The sequence below is a fragment of the Malaclemys terrapin genome, chromosome 8 (genome assembly GCF_027887155.1).
Source record: "Malaclemys terrapin pileata isolate rMalTer1 chromosome 8, rMalTer1.hap1, whole genome shotgun sequence".
Classification (NCBI taxonomy): Eukaryota; Metazoa; Chordata; order Testudines; family Emydidae; genus Malaclemys; species Malaclemys terrapin.
Genome location: NC_071512.1, coordinates 99384513 through 99404704, shown reverse-complemented (window position 1 = coordinate 99404704; position 20192 = coordinate 99384513). Strand labels below are relative to the sequence as shown.

General features: G+C 43.2%; 1 protein-coding gene across 4 annotated transcripts in view; it reads left to right on the top strand.

Moving 5' to 3' along the window:
- Window positions 1-3073: 3073 nt before the first annotated feature.
- Window positions 3074-20192, top strand: part of PODN (podocan) — a 36622-nt gene continuing 19503 nt past the window's right edge. For 2 of the 4 annotated variants that reach the window (XM_054037633.1, XM_054037632.1), the window contains exons 1-4: window positions 3074-3201; window positions 9343-9605; window positions 12259-12352; window positions 13912-13976. In XM_054037633.1, the coding sequence (XP_053893608.1) occupies window positions 3087-3201; window positions 9343-9605; window positions 12259-12352; window positions 13912-13976 (537 nt within the window). In that variant the 5' untranslated portion in view covers window positions 3074-3086. The other 2 variants (XM_054037635.1, XM_054037634.1) reach the window with 2 other exon arrangements.

The window sequence follows — 20192 nt, the reverse complement described above, 5'->3', positions numbered from 1 at the left end:
ATGAGAAAGTCAGCGATTTTTCAGTAATAGTGCACCATGACACTTTTGTGTTTTTACATCTGATTTTGTAAGCAAGTAGTCTTTAAGTGAGGTGAAAGATAAATCAGATTCCTGAAAAGGATACAGTAGTCTGGAAAGATAGAGAGCCACTAGTGTAAGGCATATTGCAGACTGCTGGGAGGAAAAGTTCTTGGTAGCAAATAATCAACACAAGCATGAGGCTGTGTGTGACCATCCTCTTGACACATACCCACTTCATAGCTGATCATTTTAGATTGTAAACTTCCTCGAGCGGGGACTTTCTCTCCTCTGATTTATATGGTGCCGAGCTGAATATCAGCTCACAATAAATGGAGACTAATAATGCCCAGGACTAGACTGGCAGATAAAAGGCAGGGGAAAAAATCTCTTTAATTATGAAAAATCAATACTCGAGGGAAGCAAACCACATGTAGAGCACAAATGCTGAAGAGCAACTCAGTGTGGTATGGAACCAGTTCTTAGAGTACTTAAAACAAAAACCAGGTGCACCACTTGCAGGAGTGACACCATGGACCATATTGTGCTGTATATTTTTAAGCAGAATTTCCCACCAACTTCAACAGGTAGTTCTGCTTAAAAACAGATGACCAAATATGGCCCTTTAAGTGGGGTCACACTCCCGGAGGTGGTAGTTATTTTTATATAGGTACAGAAATATCAATGCTACATCAAATTAATCCAGATTTGTAAGATACATAATAGAGCAAAGTACAAAATACACTTTGTATCAACAGTATATGGTCAGTTAAAAGCCATACACAGTTTTATTGTTAGGAAACATGAAAAAATGTATGTCCTCCAAGAAAATTAGGGGTCTGAACTAAAGTCACTAAAATCAGTGGAAAGAGGCTAGTGGGTTTAGGACTAGGCCGTATAGTTTATATCTTGGATTTGAATACCTGCCTCAGTACTGAATCACATTGGATACCAAAGTTTTCAATCTTTAAGAGAGTATATATGGCAATTTACCTGAAAGATGCTTTTTATAAAAGGTTTGTCTTGGCGTCTCTTCAGGAGTATCAATGTTTCTGTAACAAGCCCAGGTTGACAAGGACGGAACGCAAAGGATAAGAGAAAGCAAAGGTAAGCAACTGTTTGCAACGTTTTAGACTCTATTAAAAGTAAACTTAATCTAACTAATCCCTCTATGACTCGCTCCTTCCATGCTGCCCACGGGTGAGTCAATAATCCCATGATATATAATCACTTGTAACTGAACGATCAAAATGTGCACCTCTGAAATGAGCTGCCAGGTTATCCCATTGCTCGTACCCTTTGTTGTCCTCATCCCAACCATCTCTTTCCTGATGTACTCATCATGTCAGTCTACATTTATATTGCCCTTCTCCTAGAGAGTTTACAGCCGGTGAGATTATGTGCTGAGCCTCTAACAGGTACAGGCCAGGGGGAGGAGGGCTATGATGGCTTTAAAGACACCTTTGTGCCTTCCTGATCCAGGACTGCTCCGGGGATTGGAGAGGCCCTGGCCTAAATTACACAGCCCTGAGGGCCTGTCTAAATTATGGCAGCCTCCTAGGGTGGCCCTATGCACCATAGCCTGGGTGGTCTGTAGGGTGACCAGACAGCAAACGTGAAAAATCGGGACGGGGGTGGGGGGTAATAGGAGCCTATATAAGAAAAAGACACAAAAATCGGGACTGTCCCTATAAAACCGGGACATCTGGTCACCCTAGTGGTCTGGGTTCTCCACAGTACTGTGTGCGGCAGCTTGGTCCAATGTGAACTCTGTGCCAGAGCTTCCAATAGGCTCCTTCACAGCACCTGTGCCGGGAGAGGCCTCCTCTGGCTGGAACAGGGGCTTTTGGGGCCCCTTTTCGCGGCTCACGCCCTTTTAGCCTGGCCAGTGCAGAGGTGGAGATCTCACACCATGTCTCTCTCATGGGCTAGGCACTTTGCAGAAACACTTTTGGGTTCTGTAAATATATGGAGTACAGCAGCTGTCACTTTAAATAGCTAGACGTCCTGTCAAAACCAGACTGCTTAAGGACCTATTTCTGCAGATCCCAGTGACCTGCAGAAGGGATTGTATCACAATTTAAATTTCGGTACTTAAGCTTTTCAGGCTAAAAATATTCCTTCTTGCAGGTGTTAACTGCTAATGTTATCAACTGGGTATGGCCCTCTTAGAGGTGGGGCATTACACTAAATGAATTTGGCTGGAAATATTTTCTGCATGTATTCCTTACGCTTAGATTGTGAGCTCGTTGGGGGCAGGCACAGCTTCCTTTATATGTCTGCATAGGGGATCTGATCTAACCGATGGCTACGATCACATACTAAGGGTTACATAAGTATACTGGAGTCATGCCCTTCAGTTTGGATTAATAGTCACTGTAGCAAACTCAGACTTGGCATGCTTAAAGGGCTGGTTTGGGAGGGGTTTGTCTAGCAGATTCTCATAATGGAAATGCAAAGGGACCGGGGGCTGAGCACACAGGAAAGAGCCCAGATGGGGTGTGCTAGAAGAGGATAAGCAAGTGCAGAAAGCAACAGTTTGGGAGTATCTTGAATCATGATTAATTTAAAACGAAGCACAAGCCTCAGGAAAAATACCATTCCCAAGAGGGAGCAAGTCCTGTCCCCTCTCACTTAACGTCTTTTTTCTAAAATGATTAATGAGTTGGGCTGCCGTGGGCCTCCTGCTTCTCCTCGCTTCATAATCTGATTTTCAGAGGCACATGTTACTCTGAGCGAAACAGCACCGGACCGCTCCATAATTGTCTTCTGCTCCCTGAAAACAGATTGCTGCTTTGGGTTGCCTTTGTTGTGTGTGGTCCGGGAGTGGGGGGGGGTCACACAATGGGGACTATGGCGGAGAGGAGGGTGGGAAGTGCAGAATAAATCCTAAATCTCTGAATCATTTTAAAACACAGCAGCCAATTTTTTTTTTTTTTTAAATAAAAACACACACTTCCCACACTGACTTTTGGGAACCTGCTCATGGTCTGGGTTGGATCAGTTCCAGTTGATTATACAAGCCTGGAAGAAGAGGGGGACAAAACAACTGAGCTGGTGTTAACTAAATGTTCAGCTGGAGTCTGAAGGGAAGAGTCTTTTTGGTTTTGTTTTTTGGAGCACAGCAAGGACCAGGAAGGCCTTTTTCCGAGCAGGGAGATCTTGCCTGCAGATTTCTTACAGGTACAGTACAGGGCACAGCAGGCCATTCATGCAACAGAGTGTTTTCTTTATGCCACCTCTTACTGGAATAACTCACTCCTAGTGTCAAAAACCCATCACACTGCCTGGAAATGCTACTGCACTCAGAGCTAATTATGTGATAAAGAGCCGCTCATCTTCCTCCTGCAAAGTGGAGAGTGAACAGGAAATGCAATGATCCTGCCCAAACAGATTGTTGGGGGGAGGGGGAGGAGGTGAGTGAAATGCTGGGTGTGGGGCGTGGAGGGGAGGAAGATGGACTGGGGTAGAAGGAAGGATTTTTGGTTTGTCTCAGATTCTGGAACTCTATCCTGAGGTTTTTGGGATTTTGCAGGTTTTCTCTAGTCCCTGAAGATCTGCTGATGGGGTGAAAACCAAGGAGCGCTAGAGAGGAAAAGATGGGGCTGGATGAAATTAACAAATTCTTCCCAACAGCAGGGTGGGTGGGAGATCCAGAATTTGGCATGCTCCTTAAATAAATAAATAAATACATGTGCACTGACAATGTAAATATCATGCAGTGAAATGTTAAGCATGTACAGCCTCTGCTTCCCTTCCATCAGTTCTTTAAATTGCTCCTCTTTTTGGCATCTCTTGCTGGTCTCGCAAAGTGTGCTGACGAGAGACTGGAGGTTGTTCCTTGCCCAAGTCTTTATGTTCAGACTACAGCTGCTTCCCCCCTTATCTCTGCTCACATTTTCCCATATGGTAAGTTTGGAAAATTCCTCTCCGATTTCACTGCAAAGGACAGGAAATTCTCTTTGGGAGACGGTTGTCTATTTCTCGCTCTAGTTTTGCTGCTCACATCTGGAAAGGATCTGACTTGGGAAAAGGAAAATATCTTTCTGAGCTCTGTGTGTGTAACTGACATGGCATGAACTAAGGGGAGTCTTTGGGGGCAAGAGAAACGCTTTTCTCCCTTCCTTTGATTTCTGTCAACAACGGTGAGTTGTTTTAGCACTTTCTTTTGTTACAGTTTGGTACACTGCGAGCGTTGAACAAGCCTGCCTTGTAGCTACAGCCTTTAGAAAAGACATGTCATGAAAATAACAAATACACATGACCTGCTGATCTTAAAAACAAATGAAGATCATGTTTTTTAAAATTGAGACTGTCTTGTAAGGCTGAACGTGGAGAGCTGTAGCCATGATGCTAAAATATAGAGAACATGCTTATGCTGTTTGTTCAGATCATCTTCCTTACTGTACTCTGCAACTTCACTTGCTGCTTGAGACTGATTGCTGAAGCACTGGGCTGCTGGTACTGCAGTGGATGATGGTAGCTGCAATGTGATGGAGCAATTTTTGGTTCTATATGGGACAGTGTGCAATGAAATCAGAAGCTGCAGCCATAACCCCGAAGAAACCCTGTACTGACTTCCAATACAATTGCAATTTTGTTCTGAGGCACAGGGCCTGATCCGAAGTTCACTGAGGTCTTTCCATTGACTTCAATGGGCTTTGGATCAGGCCCTTAGTAAACGAATGGGTTTTGTCTTATGGGTCTTAGTGATCTTAACAGAGTTAGTCTCTTCAAGCCCTCTTTGAACTAAGAGAAATCAAAATCCATGGCCATATTTACTTCCTGAACTCTGGAAGCAAGCAGATGTTCCTTATCCAAAGTGTCACTCTGTGGCACCATAGCAACTATCACTTCAAAGGCATTGTAGCAGAAAAGGACATATTGATGACAGCAGTGGGAGACTTCCTCTGACCTATTAGAACATGATGTCAGATTTTACACTCCTCTCGCTTTAGTCAACTGCTGTCTATGTAAAAGTGTCAAAAAGCACTCGGTTTAGTCAGCTCAACTATAGCCCTTGTGTAAGTTGGTTCTACTACATTGACTTCAATGTAGTTACACCAGGGCTGCCTCTGGTTGATGTTTAAAATATTTTAATTAGTCCTTTTTTGTCATCCGCTATAAGAACAAATCAATATATGACTTAAAAAACCCAGAAATTGTAGTTTTCTAGCTTTTCAATACATTCAAAAGACAACAGTCAAGATTCGGGAACAAAGATGGATTGCAGTAAACCAATTAGCTGTGTCAGGTTTCTGAGGTCAGGTCTGGTACTAAATACTCTAGAGTTCTACCTGCCGCACTGCGCTACATTTTGATCTCACAAGTGGACATCTAGAGTAACTCCATTCAAATCCACGAATTTACTTGAGATTTACACCAATATAACTGGCAACAGAAAGCTGGGCCAGTTACATCTGGAGTGTCTAAAGTTTTGTAAAAACAAAGACCTATCCGGGAATTAAACGCCTGGGGCTGGCCTGTGTGTGTTGCTTCATGCTTGGACTATGGGGCTGTAAAATTCTGACGTAGACACATAGGCTCTGGCTGGAGCTCAGAGTCTAGGGCCCTATAAGGGAGGAGGTGCCCAGAGGCCTACGCTTCAATTCCACAGCCCCAGAATCTGAGCCCCACAAGCTCAAGTCAGCTGAACTGGGGCCAGCCGCAGAGCTGCAGGTGTTTCATTGCAGCGTAGATAGATCTTTAGACAGCTGACCCGGGCCAGCCACGGGTGTTTAATTGCAACAGAGACAAACCCAATGCGTCTGAGGGCCAGATTCTCACTTGCTTGAAAACAGCTGGTCTCCCAGGTCACACCATCTGAAAACCTGGCTCTGAGAGATTCTTGTTTCTGAACTCCAAAGAGAAGCATTGATTGTCAGAGCAGAATGGAGTAATTATGTCGTATTAAGGGCAACAACCCATCATGTTTGGATCTTGAAGGAGCAGTGTCCAGACGAGCGAAAAGTCCCAGAAAGGCTGTTCCATGACCTCCCCTGTTTGGAAGTGGGTGGAGCATGTAGTAGACCCTAGATCACATGGTCTCCCATGCTGAATCCTCCGCAGGATTTAAAAAAAGAAGAAAGGATAAAATAAAAGCCACTACCAGCTCTTACTGCAAATCATCATCTGTGAAACCTGAGAGGTTCTAAGAATGAAACAGGGAGCTGGGCCTGGGCCAGCTGGCAGATTTGGCAGATATTTAACTTCTGTTTAGATTATTCTAACCTGCAGCCAGAAAGATAGCGGTTGAACAATAGCCAAGGCTCTAAGGTTCAGATAAATGTTGCTGTCCAAAATCAATAGACGGTCCAGACCATATTTTGCTGCAGTAGCTCAAGATTTCATTACTGTTCAATGCGTATAAAACAGACCTACTGGAGGCCTATCCTGACAGCGTGAGTCACTATTTTCCAGCACACCTTGTTTACATTAACCAGGGCAGTGTGTAATGATGGGAATTTATTTCCATATGCAAAACTCTGTGGAACATTATGATCAACAGTTGCATAAGAATAACATTACATAACCTCGTATATCAATCACCCCAAGGACCTGGCGTTTCTCAGTTTGAGAAAGGGAATAACTTACTTCAGTAGCCAGGGCTAGTTCCCCTGAGGCTGCTAGGCCTGCAGCCACAGGGGGCCTGCGGTATCCATTCTTGAGACAAGTTGAAACAATAATGCAGTGGTTCTCAAACTGTAGTCGGTATGGCACTGCCCAGTCACATGGTCTTTATTCCTCTCCTTGTTTCCAGCTCCTAAATTGCTTTAAAAGAAACTGAAAATACATAAAGGGAGAGTAAGAATGGGCTAGTGGTTAGGGTGCTAGGCTGGGGAGCTCAAGGCTCAAGTCTCAGCTTTGCCACAAACTTCTGTGTAACCTTGTGCAAGTCCTTGTGCCTTAATTCCCCCTATGGGGATAATACCAGGGCTCTAGCTCATTGGGGGCACTGTAAGGATAAAAAGAATAAAGACCGTGAGGCACTCAGATACTATGGTTATGTGGGTCATACAGAGAAAATGATGGGGTCTAAATTAGTGTTACCACTCAAGAAAGAGATCTTGGAGTCATTGTGGATAGTTCTCTGAAAACATCCACTCAATGTGCAGCAGCAGTCAAAAAAGCGAACAGAATGTTGGGCATCATTAAGAAAGGGATAGATAAGAAGACAGAAAATATCATATTGCCTCTATATAAATCCATGTTATGCCCACAACTTGAATACTGCGTGCAGATGTGGTCTCCCCATCTCAAAAAAGATATATTGGAATTGGAAAAGGTTCAGTAAAAGGCCACAAAACTGATTAGGGGCATGGAACAGCTTCCGTATGAGGAGAGATTAATAAGATTTGGACTCTTCAGCTTGGAAAAGACAACTAAGGAGGGATATGATAATGGTCTATAAAATCATGACTGGTGTGGAGAAAGTAAATAAGGAAGTGTTATTTACTCCTTCTCATAACACAAGAACCAGGGGTCACCAAGTGAAATTACTAGGCAGCAGGTTTAAAACAAACAAAAGGAAGTATTTCTTCACACAACGCACAGTCAACCTGTGGAACTCTGCCAGAGGATGTTGTGAAGGCCAAGACTATAACAGGGTTAAACAAAGAACTACATAAATTCATGGAGGATAGGTCCATCAATGGCTATTAGCCAGGATGGGCACGGATGGTGTCCCTAGCCTCTGTTTGCCAGAATTTGGGAATGTGCAACAGGGGATGGATCACTTGATGATTACCTGTTCTGTTCATTCTCTCTGGGGCACCTGGCATTGGCCACTGGCGGAAGACAGGATACTGGGCTAGATGGACCTTTGGTCTGACCCAGTGTGACCGTTCTTATGTACCTCATCTGGACAGATGAAATGCTTTCCTAATGTTCCATATGACAACTAGTACAATCATCACAGGGATAATATGTGATCACAAATAGGAGGGGACAGTGGGTCAGTATCTCTGAAGAGTTCTCTGTTGAATCACCAGCGCCACTGGCTGCTCTGTAAGTGAGATTGCTGTTACGTGTAAATAGTTAATGAAGTCCAGCAGGTGGTGCTCAAGAATATGTAGCATACTTCTGAGTTCTGCAGGACCAATAAAATGCCTTGTTGTGCACTGCATAGGGCTTCCTCTTTAGACGGAGCTTTTAATAGCCACCCTCTGCGCCCCAGGTCCTTTAGCCTCTTTTATGCACTTACTGCAGAATTCCTACTTTACCCAGATACTTCTGTGTGCTTAAAAGGGCAGATCTGCTAGGCTCTGTGGCAAACCATTATGAGGAACAAATTAAACGTGAACTGTCGTAATGCCATCTGGCAATAATCCAGACAGGTGGAGGGTTTCCACAGCTGGGTTGGCTAATTGAAATATGCTGCAGTCTTGCCAATCTCAGTTTCCACCGGGCCTGGAATCAGTCCGGTAATGATGCGAGAAACTCGAGTCCATTCCTGAATTTTAGCTTTGCCTGGAGGGGGGAACCTCCTTCGGATTGGCTGCTTTCCTTGCTTCGCTGGCTCCTGGGGAAGGGCAGCCAATCAGGGCAGTTGCAGGATGCAGGCTGAGTTCTCTCTACCTCCCTTCCTGGCAACCTGACACCCTTCTCAATAGGAGAGTGGGGGAGGAAGGAAGCAGAAAGATCTCAGGGCAGCTCTGCTCCCTCCCTCTCTTCCTGTGAGCAAAGGGACGGCTCCTCCCCTCCCAGACTGGGAAGAGACAATGGTGGGTAAAAAACTCCTGGAGCTGTTCCCAGCCCTAGCCTGACAAGGGGAAGAGGGAATCCTGCTGTAGGTCCTTGCCAGGCCTGGGTGAGGGAGGTGAAAGAGTCCAGGAGCTGCAGAAGGAGCAGAAGTGAAGCTGGAGGGGCAGTGCTGATGGGGAGTTGAGGGGGCAGAATTAGTTGCTGGGCAGGGGGACAGGCAGATGTTGGGATGAGAGCTCCTGCAATGGGAGCCAAAATCACTTGAACCAATTTAGGAGTGAAAAGAAAAGCGAAAAGCACAATATAAACTTTATAAAAAAAAATCTCATGATTTTTTGCCAATCGCTTTATTGTTGGGAGGCTGACTCAGGATTTTTGACTCTGTGGGGTTGACAACACTGATGCTGAGAAGTTAGTTTGGTTGCCCGCACAGCAATTAGACCCATACCGCTATTTGGTGTGATTTTTACTGTTTAAATCGCCTGCTACGTGGCAGTCAACCCCACATGATTAGGTCCTTTACCTTCCACTTGCAGTTTGTGTTGGGCTTTAAAACAGAAATAGGTCTTAGCCTGCAAAAATACTAACTCCCAACTTACCGTGATGTTTGTTTGGTTTCAGTGGAAATGCTTCCAAGCAGCAGATCCCTGCTGGTGCTGTGGCTTTTGGTATTTAGCTACAAAATGATCCATGGTCACAATGATGAAGACAATGAGTTTCTGGAAAATTCATCCAAATTACTGAATCCAGACCCTAATTTCCTGGCTCCAGACTGCCCTAGAGACTGCACCTGCACCCAGGAAGGAGTTGTGGATTGTGGAGGGATCGATCTGAAAGAATTTCCCATAGATTTACCAGAGTCAACAAACCACCTTTCCTTGCAGGTAAAATAAAACACAACAGGATTGTTCACCAAAACAGCAGGCCTGATTCAGCACTGTCCCACGGCTCCTTTGAATAGCACCAGTGCAGGGGCCCTATCCATCTGACTCAGAGCTGGGGTGTGCTGGGACTGGCTGAGGGTAGAGAAGATGGGTGGCAGGGCATCCCTACCCTCATCTGTTTCTCACTGCCATAAGGCTCATGTGGTCTAAGACAGTGGGGAGCACAAGGTAGAGCAGCCCTGATGGCTAGGCTGGGGCCACCCGGTGCCCTGGCAGCCCATGGAGTAGCCCCCAGAAGATTCCCTACCCCTAGCTCCAAAGGCTGCTTGAATCTCTGGCTCTCTGATTTTTCCCTCGCTCTCCTTTCTGTTTCTTCTTTCACCCTCCTGGCTCAGAGGTCAGCGATCTGATCAGCAGAAAGATTCTGTGCCTGACCAATATTAATTTAATTGAACTTTATATTCCTTTATTTTAAAATGTTTTTTTCCTCTCAGACAGGTGTGGGAGAACTTTCACTCTGGTATTAGTCCTCCCCGAGATCTGGGTGTGTAAGGGGAGCAAATGATCAGAGTTGAGACCTTCCTTGTGGCTCAGAGGTGAATTTTTCCTCAAATAAGAGCCTTCAGTGTATAACCTTTCTTAAGTCTGCTCTCCCTTCGGAAAACCTGGGCTTAATTCTTCCCGGGTGTAACTGCAGCAGCTGCCAAGAAGTTTCCTGGTATCACGTATTAATTGAAATATCTTAATCAGGATCCACTGGGCCAGATGTATTCCTCTACCCCCAGTGCCAAACATCCCCCAGACTCCCATCTATACAGAAACGTGGGAAGTTAAACGGTCATGATGAACAAAATCACCCAAACGAGAAGAACTTACAAGGGCTGAAAAGAGCCATCTTGCAGCCTCATTGGGAACCCACAGGGAGGGAATTCCATAGATGAGGCCCTTGCACTCAGCTGGTGCTGACCTCATCCAGGCCAAATTCAGCAAGATGATCCTGGTAGGTTGTTTTTAAATAGAAGGCTGTAGGCATAAGTTCACTTCCCTAAATGGTTATGTTTACTGAGGCTGAGTGGTTGTTGTTCAGGGCAAGCATATGTGTGTGAGGAAATATGTTCTAAACTTCTTAGGCCTTGTCTACATGGGAAAGTGTTACCAGCATAGCCCTCTGTGTGGACTCTCATTCTGGAGGGTGGCTTTTTTTTTTTTTTTTAGTTTATCTTAAACCTCTTCCCAAGTGACATAAACTAAATGTAATAAAGGCCCTCGAGCTGATGTTAGAGTGCTCTCCTGGGGTATTATACTACTGTAACTATACTGGTTTAAATTAATGCCTTAAGTTATACAAGTCTAATTTTCCCATGTAGACAGGTCCTTAGAAGAATCCACTAACAATGTGCTGTCAGTAGCTTCATTTGCCAAGCAGGGATCTTTGTAGAAGTTTAGTAAGTTTCAATTTAATTAAAGGCATATTTTCCCTCCCTTTGATCCATTGTCTGAGGCCTCTGGTAGAGCAGGGCAGTTGTGTTCAAGACAAGATAATTAATGCTGGTGTTTATTAAGTCTCACTGAAAGTCCTTAAAATTAAGCCATTCCAGTTCCTTGCTCGCTATTCTTTTTTACTGGAGTACGTGAGCCAGATTGTGCTCTTAGTTAAAACAGTGTGAATCCCAAATAACTCCACAGTCAATGCAGTGACTTGCAGATTCCCACTTGTATAGAATGTGTCCTGTGGTCCCTAATTAGTGTTTTTTTTGTATTTATCACATTTGATAAATTGATAGAGTGCACAGTTTTGCAATGGAAAATTCAGAGTTGTCAATCAATGCACAGCTGTAGTCAGAAAAGTTGTAATGTAAAATGACACCTTATTACTCAACAGATCTGCTCCAGGTGTGTTTCAGTTAGAGCTATTTTACTGTCAAAACAAAAGTTTAACTCCTGTCACCCCACTAGATGGGCTATGGGAGACTGGACAGGATTCCATGCTGTAAGCTCTTTGGTGAAGAGGCTGTAATTTTCGGTATATAGCTCTTAGCCCCTGACCTGGTTGAAGCCTCTAGATGCTACCATAATATACATGTTTAATATTAATATGAACACTATTCAGCCTTGTGCACTATCAAAGAATTGTTAACTAAAGTCTGATGGCAGATTCTTTATTAGCGGTGGCATGTCTGAAATAGAACCCAGCTTGACCTTCAGATCTCATGATGAGTTTGCAGCTAGAAAAAAATCTTTCATTCTACCAATCACGTTTGATTTAATAAAATACATCACTGACCGAAAATAAACCTGGGACCCCACTATACCAGTCTTATATAGTCCTTTTTCAGAGTAAAGCTGTGCTTTAATTACCTGCCAGCTGTTCAGAGGGTTTGCCTCTGGCTGAGGACATTATAGGCTTTACTAGAACCTGTTCCTCATAAAGTACAGGACCTGGATATTTTTAGGGATAATCCCAAGCTGCAGAACTTGGCTTTGCAAGATTTCAAACTCTGCTAACTTCGAGTTTGTCAGATTTGGGATCTCAGTTTGGCCTGTTATAGCCAGGGGTCTATTTTTGACATTCAGATCCAAACTTTCCAAAAGTTCAGAGCTAGGGTCCTTCTCTGATTACTTAGCTGATGATTCCTATTCTCCCTTTCCTTAGAATAACCAGATAGAAGAAATCTTTCCAGAAGAGCTTGCCCGTCTTTACAGACTAGAAACGCTCAATTTACAGAACAACAGGCTCACTTCGAAAGGTAAGCTGGGAAAGCCAAGCATCAGAGTACCAAGAGCCACTGACAAGCTCTGCAACATGAATTTATGCAACAAGCCAGTCAGTGGTCACAGATGGAAGACGTGAGGAATGGTATGTGGGCTCAAATATTAAATGATTAGAATGGTTGGCTAATCCGCGTCACTCCTTTGGCCAGCACACGAGACTCGGAGGCACTTCATCATCTGAAAAATAATGTTCAGTGCATAAAAATGCAGTCCTCCTTGTACCAAATGAAGAGACATGGCAGCTATACTGCGTACTGTGGCATAGCGCACGCTTGTCCAGGAAACTCCCTCCAGTCCCTCTAGAGCGCATCAGAGCAATCCAAATTGGATCCAGAAATATCTGCATGCTGAACAAATTCCCCATGACAGAGCCTGCTTCTTAATTCACTCCTTCAGTTCAATTCAGTTAATTTGATGTCTAAATTACTCAAAACCTTTGGAACCAAACCATAAGCATTAAAAATAACACCACTCCCACCCTTTCTGTCAACCCACTTTGATTGCTTCAGGCAAGTTTTGCTGGATAAGTCAAGCACTTGCTATGAGGGGAGGGATAGCTCAGTGGTTTAAGGATTGGCCTGCTATACCCAGGGTTGTGAGTTCAATCCTTGAGGGGGCCATTTAGGGATCTGGGGCAAAAATCTGTCTGGGGATTGGTCCTGCTTTGAGCAGGGGGTTGGCCTAGATGACCTCCTGAGGTCCCTCCCAACCCTGCTTTCTATGATTCTATAGAACATTGCTATTTAATTAATAAGGAAAAGGCCAGATTCTGAAGGAGGAAGAAAATAGAGGCTGGGGAAGAGCCACATGATAATAAAGGGGGAAGGTGTGTGATTCAGAAATGGTACTACTGTCAACACACTCAGGTGTGACCCTGTCTGTGAGATGCACCCTACTACTCATATGGATAACAGGAGCAGCCTCCTATTTCAGGGGGTACAAGTAGACTTGATTGGAAGCACAGGACCATTGTACAGCAAAACAAAAAGTATAGATTCAGGACCTGGTCTTGTTGCCTTTTCAGTTAAGAGAAACTTCTTCCATTAACTTCAGTGGGCGCATGATTGAGCCGTAAGTTTCAAATATGCTTTGATTTAGACTATGCTCTTATGAGAAGAATTTTCTACAAGTTCATAAAAAGAAATTAACCAAAAGATGTAGCAGTGGAGGGAGGGAAGAAAATCCACATCTGATTTCTGTCCTTTCTTCCCAGGCAGCATGGATGCTCTGTGCAGTTAGTAATATATATCCCATAGCAAGCGACCTTAAATCTGGTGCACTCTTTTACATCTTCTGATCATCACGCAAATTACTACAGGCTAAACAATGAGCTTTGTTCAGCTAGAGTTCTTTATGAATTTCTATAGCCTGTATAATTATAGAAAATGAAACAACAACAAATAGCATGAGTCAGGTTATTTCTGAAAAATATTTAAAACTTACATTATAGATACCCTTTGGGGGGGAAAAAAAGCCCCTCTAGCATTCTCATTCACAAAGGGTGTTGACTGTAAATCATTCCTGTTGTTTGAAGGGCTTCCAGAGGAGGCATTTGAACAGCTGGAGAACCTGAATTACCTGTACCTTGCAAACAATAAGGTAAGAGGGGGAAATGGTTTTTGGAGATGCCTTCTGATGTTATTCATAAAGTTAAACAATAATGATGATTTAAAAAATACATTTATGTTCTCCATGCCTGTAATGTTGTGCTGAGGTGTGTAATTCCAATGGGGGCTCATCTAAGGCTATCTACAATTAAAACTTCCATCATGCTGCAAAACTGTTAACACAAAAGGGCTATTTATGGCGTTGCTCTTAAGATGTTGTGTGAAGATGTTCGTTTGAAGAGTGCATCAATAGATAAGAGAGAGGTAGAAATTAATCATTCAAAATAGAGCTCTCACCTGTGCACACAGAGTCTAGCGCCATCTGGAATCTGTGTGCACTTTTGTGCACAATTGCCTCAGTGCAGGTAATTTAAATCCATTACTTCACGTTTATACAGGCAAAAGAGTTTTCACGCACAAGCTCATTTGACCACGTTTGGTGTTGTGTGGTGTTTGAACACGTAACGTCTAGAACCTGCACTCACTGGGGACCTGACCCAAAGCCCACTAAGTCAAGAGAGAGACTCCCACTGAAGTACTACACCTCGTTTAGAAGGAAAAATCAAATGCGCAAATATAAAATGGGGAATTACTGACTAGGCAGTAACACTGTACGACTCCGATGTAAGACACAGGAGGTAATCATTATGCTCTACTTGGCACTGGTGAGGCCACAGCTGGAGTACTGTCTCCAGTTTTGGGTGCCACTTTAAAAAAGATGTCAGTAAACTGGAGACCGTCCAGAAAAGTGCAACAAAAATGATAAAAGATTTAGAGATTTTGGAGATTTTAAAGAACAGGTTAGATAAACACCTGTCAGTTATGATCTAGCTATACTTAGTTCAACCCCATGCACTGTGGCAGGACTAAGTGACCTCTTGAAGTCCCTTCCAGCTCTGCAGTCTATGGGCTTTGGATCAGGCCCTAGTTGATGGACTTTTTCACCTGCACACAGAGATGATAGTGCACATAAACTGTGAGTGCAGGTATACAAAGCTGCACACACACTAGAAGAGGCTGGGTTAAGCCTTACTGGAAAAATAGGTCCTAACACTTTGATGTGTGACTCTCATAATGAACAGTCAGGAACTGAAAATGCCACAACATTCTCCATGGAGCCCATTCCCATCATGTCTACAGGAGCTATACACATGCATAGTAGAGACAACTGCCCACCAAATGTGGGTTCTATGGTTAGGAGAACTGTGGAATGAGTGGAAATAGATGTTAGAGAGGAGCTAGTGCTACTGAGGTTTTGGGACCTGATGGAAGTGTAACCCCCTTCCCCCCCCCCCAATGTATTGTGTGCTGTGTGTCCCACACTAGTGTCCGGTCCACATAAGAGACTAAGTGCCTACTGTTGCTAGCAGCTAATCAAGTTACCTCTTTAGCTCAAATGTTTGGAGCGCATACTTCTAGTGGTTAAGGTCCCAGGTCCCTGCTGATGACCCATGGTAGGAGTCACAACAGATACCCCAAGCCTTGATGAAAAGGTTATGCTATCTCAACAGGGATGGAAATGCCTTCTCTGATATCACCTTACTCCTGTTTGGTTCTGCAGTGAAATAATATTTTTAATGAACCCCCACAATTACTTGCTATGGAAGGAAATGTGATGCCACAGAAAAGTAGGGCTTAAAGCACCAGGCACAGGTCAGTGGGGAAAGCTCAGCTGTGCAAGCAGAGAGCCCCTTTCAGACAGAAAAAAATGTAATTCTCTATCTGTTTAACCACACTTTTTTTTTTTAATGTCTGTGATCCTTTGGCCTTTAGATTATACACCAAGTGGCCAGATTCTGGTCTAAGTGTCCTGCCAGGACAAATCCATAATAACTTCATGGATTTCCCCTGGTGTGCCTGAGCTCAGAATTTGCTCCTTAGTACAGCTATATCACATTCTCTACTTTTTCAAGCCACATTTCCATGTAATGGTCTTGGCAGCAAGTAGATCCATAAAAGAGAAGAACAAGCCAGGCTGTGACTAATATTCCAGAACTTTGCAGTCCAACTTTTCCCTGTGTGACAAAACAAAGTGTTTGGCTTTTCCTGACACTGTTGCAGAGAGAGACACACATCCAAGATAAAAATGCAAACATCAGCAAATTGTCAGAAGCAGTTACAGTGAGAAGTTGTGGACCCACAAAAATAACACGTCTTCAGAAATCATGAGCCAGGACAAACCAGATTGGCTTTGTTATGCATCCATGCTGCAAAGGGAAGTGCTACAGCTCAGGCAACTGTGGTGTTTGGAGGAGGGCAGGGGTTTGCTGGTAGTTTACTCCTCTCATTTTATGGAAGGAGGTTTGTCTTGATGTTTTAGTTAGTGGCAGTTCTGATTACTTCACAGACAGGTAAATTGGCAGGGTGGCTTTTTTAATTAGCATAACTAGGCTAATACATAACGCTGCTGTATTGCAGGTGTATCAGTCACCATAAGTAAATAAGTTATATTGTCGCTTCTTGTTTAAATTCCCCAAGAACACACACCAGAAGCCTTGGTCACACAGCCTATGGGGAGCCACATTTTTAACAAAAACCTCACCTGCTGAAATGGAGGGCAGGGCACTGAGCTGCTGGATTGATTCCTTTACATTATCAGCCCTTTGGGTCAGGGAGTCTTGAGATTTCTCAGTATTCCCGTAGTGATATGGGATTCACTGGATCCAAGGCTTTTCTGTTTGTGTCAGGGTCTGCAGCAGGCAAGGAGAAAATAGCTTTTATGGCAGCACTGTTATTGGTTAATCTACCAGTTAGCCATGGAGGAAAGAAACCTGCAATATGGAGATGGGCAGGGGAGGGCAGGAACAAGGCTGCAGAGAAAATCGCATTAGTTGAAGTCACTAGATTGCTGTTAGACAATAATGATGGGAGAGTTCCCAGCCACTGAATCTACTTTAACTCTAACAACTATGAAAACCCAGCATAAATTCTCCAAAGAGCCAACTAATGAAAATCATCATTCAGTACTATAGATATTATCCTAGAATAGTGCATTCAGTATATTAGAAGCAGCACAAGTTTGGAAAATTCATCATTCTCTGCAGGAGCAGATACAGCAAATAGCTCTCATTGTCGGATAATTGAGGTCCCCGCAGGGAGTGTCTCCCCCCCCCCCCCCAAGTTGGCAATACCTGAAACGCAAAACACACACTTGGATTGAACATTTGTTAGACCTGTCATGGCAGGTGAGAGAAAGAACAGTGATGTTCCCTCAGCTGGTCACATTACCATTTCTAGTAAGAGAATGGGATTTCCCTTCGGAGATGTGTTCTGTAATTTTCAACAGGCTTCTACCCACCTGAGGTGGATGAAAGTATAACTTGCCAAACATCAGAGTAACTGGTTTATAGGCTTTTGAGAGCAGCCATGTTTTTCTGATGTCTGCCTCATATCAAGAGGATGGAAGGCAGAAGGGTGATGAGAAGGTAAATCTGATATTGACACTTCTGTGCAATGGAGTTCCTGGAAACCTACATAAAGATCCTGGTGCTCTTCAACCATCTCTTGGCTCTTGGTGAACGCGCACACACACACACACAAACCAGTTCATCCAGTTACAAAAGCCAATGAGTAAAAGTTCTAACACTGGGACAATTGTTGTCAGTTCTATCATTATTGTACCCCTTCCTTCAGCTCCTGCTATCTAGCTGTGAAACAGATTAAGAAAGGGCTGTCTGCTTCTGTCTGCTAAATCTGAGCATGCCTTCTTACATCTGAAATCTACCTGGCCAGCAGCAGCTGTCCAACCCCAGATAGTTGATGCGAGCTGGTCCTGGAAGAGATGCCGAGAAAAGGATCTGAGCAGCTTGAATCAATCAATCGCTTTCTTTCTTTCTTAGAAAGAGCGAAACATCTCCTCTCTATTTTCTTTCTCTGTGGTTTTCAGTGATTCTGTTGTTTCTCTGAGTGTCACACAGGGCTGTTGTGTGTTTCATATATCTGCTTTGACCCAGGTGACAATGTATGCAGACAGGAAAGCTTGAACCTGGATGGAAGTGATTAATTGCATCTCTGAGTGATTTCCTGTGTCTGATTTCTGTGTATTATGCCATGGTAGAGAATGTTGTCTTATGACACGTTTCCAGAGCTTCTTGACCAGGCTTGTTAGCATTAACCCACTTCCATGAGATTACATCTCCCAGGTCAGCAAGTATAGCATGTACCCATGAGTACATCTAAAGCTAAAGGCAATGTGGTGTCAGTGCTGGTCTTGGTAAAATGCCTCTAATTTCTACCCATTATTTCTGGTGCTGAGAAAGCTTCACAGGGGATAATTGATTTGGGGAAATGGTTCTTGTTGCTTGAATTGGGTCCATCAGACATTTTCAGGCAGCGTAAGGAGGGAATTACTGACACAGGAGAGAGAGACAAATAAATGAAACAAACTTATTTTCGGTTTAAAAATAAAAGTCTGAGTTACATGTCTGGTGAACTACAAGGTGATAGAAACACTACTCTGCCAAGTGCATGCTTGACATACCAGCAGAAAGAGAAGCTTGATACTCTTCAGCTATTCGTTTATTTAAGAAGTTAGGCCAGGCTATTCCCCATTAAAATCTCTGTTCTTCTCCAAGGTGGTGATAATAATGAAGTGTTAATAATAATAATAGGAGTAATGACTTGAAGGAATGTCAGTCATTCTTTATGTGCAGTCTCATTGTGTCTTGCCTGCTTTATAGGCCTGACTCTCCCTTCACTGACGTCACTTAAATCATGAGTAGGACCATTGAAGTTCATGGAGTAACACTGTTGTAAAACTTGTGTGAGAGGAGGATTTATAGATTCAAAGTATTTAAGGCCAGAAGAGACCATTATAATCAGGTAGTCTGACCTCCTGCATAATGCAGGCCATAGAATTTCACCACATGATATCTGTATCTAGTCCACAACTTCTAGTTGTATTCTCCAGAACATATCTTTTTAGAAAGACGTCCAATCTTGATTAAAGGGGACAGAGAATCTATCACACTCCAGGGAAATTGTTCTAATGATTAATTACCTTCACTTAAAAAATGTGCACCTGATTTCTGATCTGAATTGTCTAGCTTCAGCTTCCAGCCACTGGATCTTGTTATACCTTTGTCAGCTAGATTAAAGAGCCCTCTACTATCAGAAATATTTTCATCATACAAGTACTTACAGACTGTGATGAAGTCACCTCTTAGCCTTCTCTTGGATAAACTAAGATGGATTGAGGTACTTCAATCTCTCCTTGTAAAGCAGGTTATCTAGACCTGGAATCATTCTTGTAGCTCTTTCCTGAACCCTTTCCAATTTGTCAATATCCTTTTAAAAAATTAACTGGCCCAGTATTCCAGTAATTATCTCTCTAATGATGCATACAGTACTGAAAACATCTTCCTATTTTTACTAGTTATTCCCCTGCTTATACATCCAAAGATTGCATTTGTTCTCTTAACCACAGCACTGCTCTAGGCGATCACGTCTTGAGTCATCTTGTCACCTTGAACCCTAAGTTATTTTGAGTTGCTGCTTTCCAAAATACAGACCTCCACCCTAAAAGTGTGACCTGTATTATTGGTTCCTAATTGTATGACCTTGACTTTAGCTATTATTCAGTAGAGTCATTTTACCACATGATCCAGATCACTCAGTAGAACTGACTTGTCCTAATCTTTTACCACTCCACCAATTTTTGTCATCTGCAAATTTTACCAGCAATGTTTTTTTTCCAGATAATGGATAAAGATATTGAATAGCGCTGGGCCAAGAAGAGACTCAAGCCCTGTATCTGTCTTGTTTGGATTATAAGATCTTTGGGACAAGAACAATGTATTGTGTTTCCAATACACTGTCTGTGTTTAACAAATAAGATGTAACTCTTAATACACATCAGATATTTGCTTTTGTGCCGATATTCTATTTTGCTGTGTTGTTTGGAAAAAACCACCCCTGGTAACCTGCATCCTGTTTTGAAGAGATTGTCAAACATGCATGGGACTTTGGAACTAAAGTGTGGAGTAACCACCACGTGAGTTACTTTCACATGAGACTCTGGAAGTGAGGGCATTATGCGGCTTTTTAAAAATTTTGGCATAGTATTTCACAGGAATTATGACCATAACATGAAATGTATTTACTCTCTGAACCCTTGATTTCTTCCAATCAAAACAAAACCCATCCAAACATTTTGAAGCAAAAGTCTAGCTCCTTCCTGTAGAGATTATTTAGTAAGGACAGAAATCCT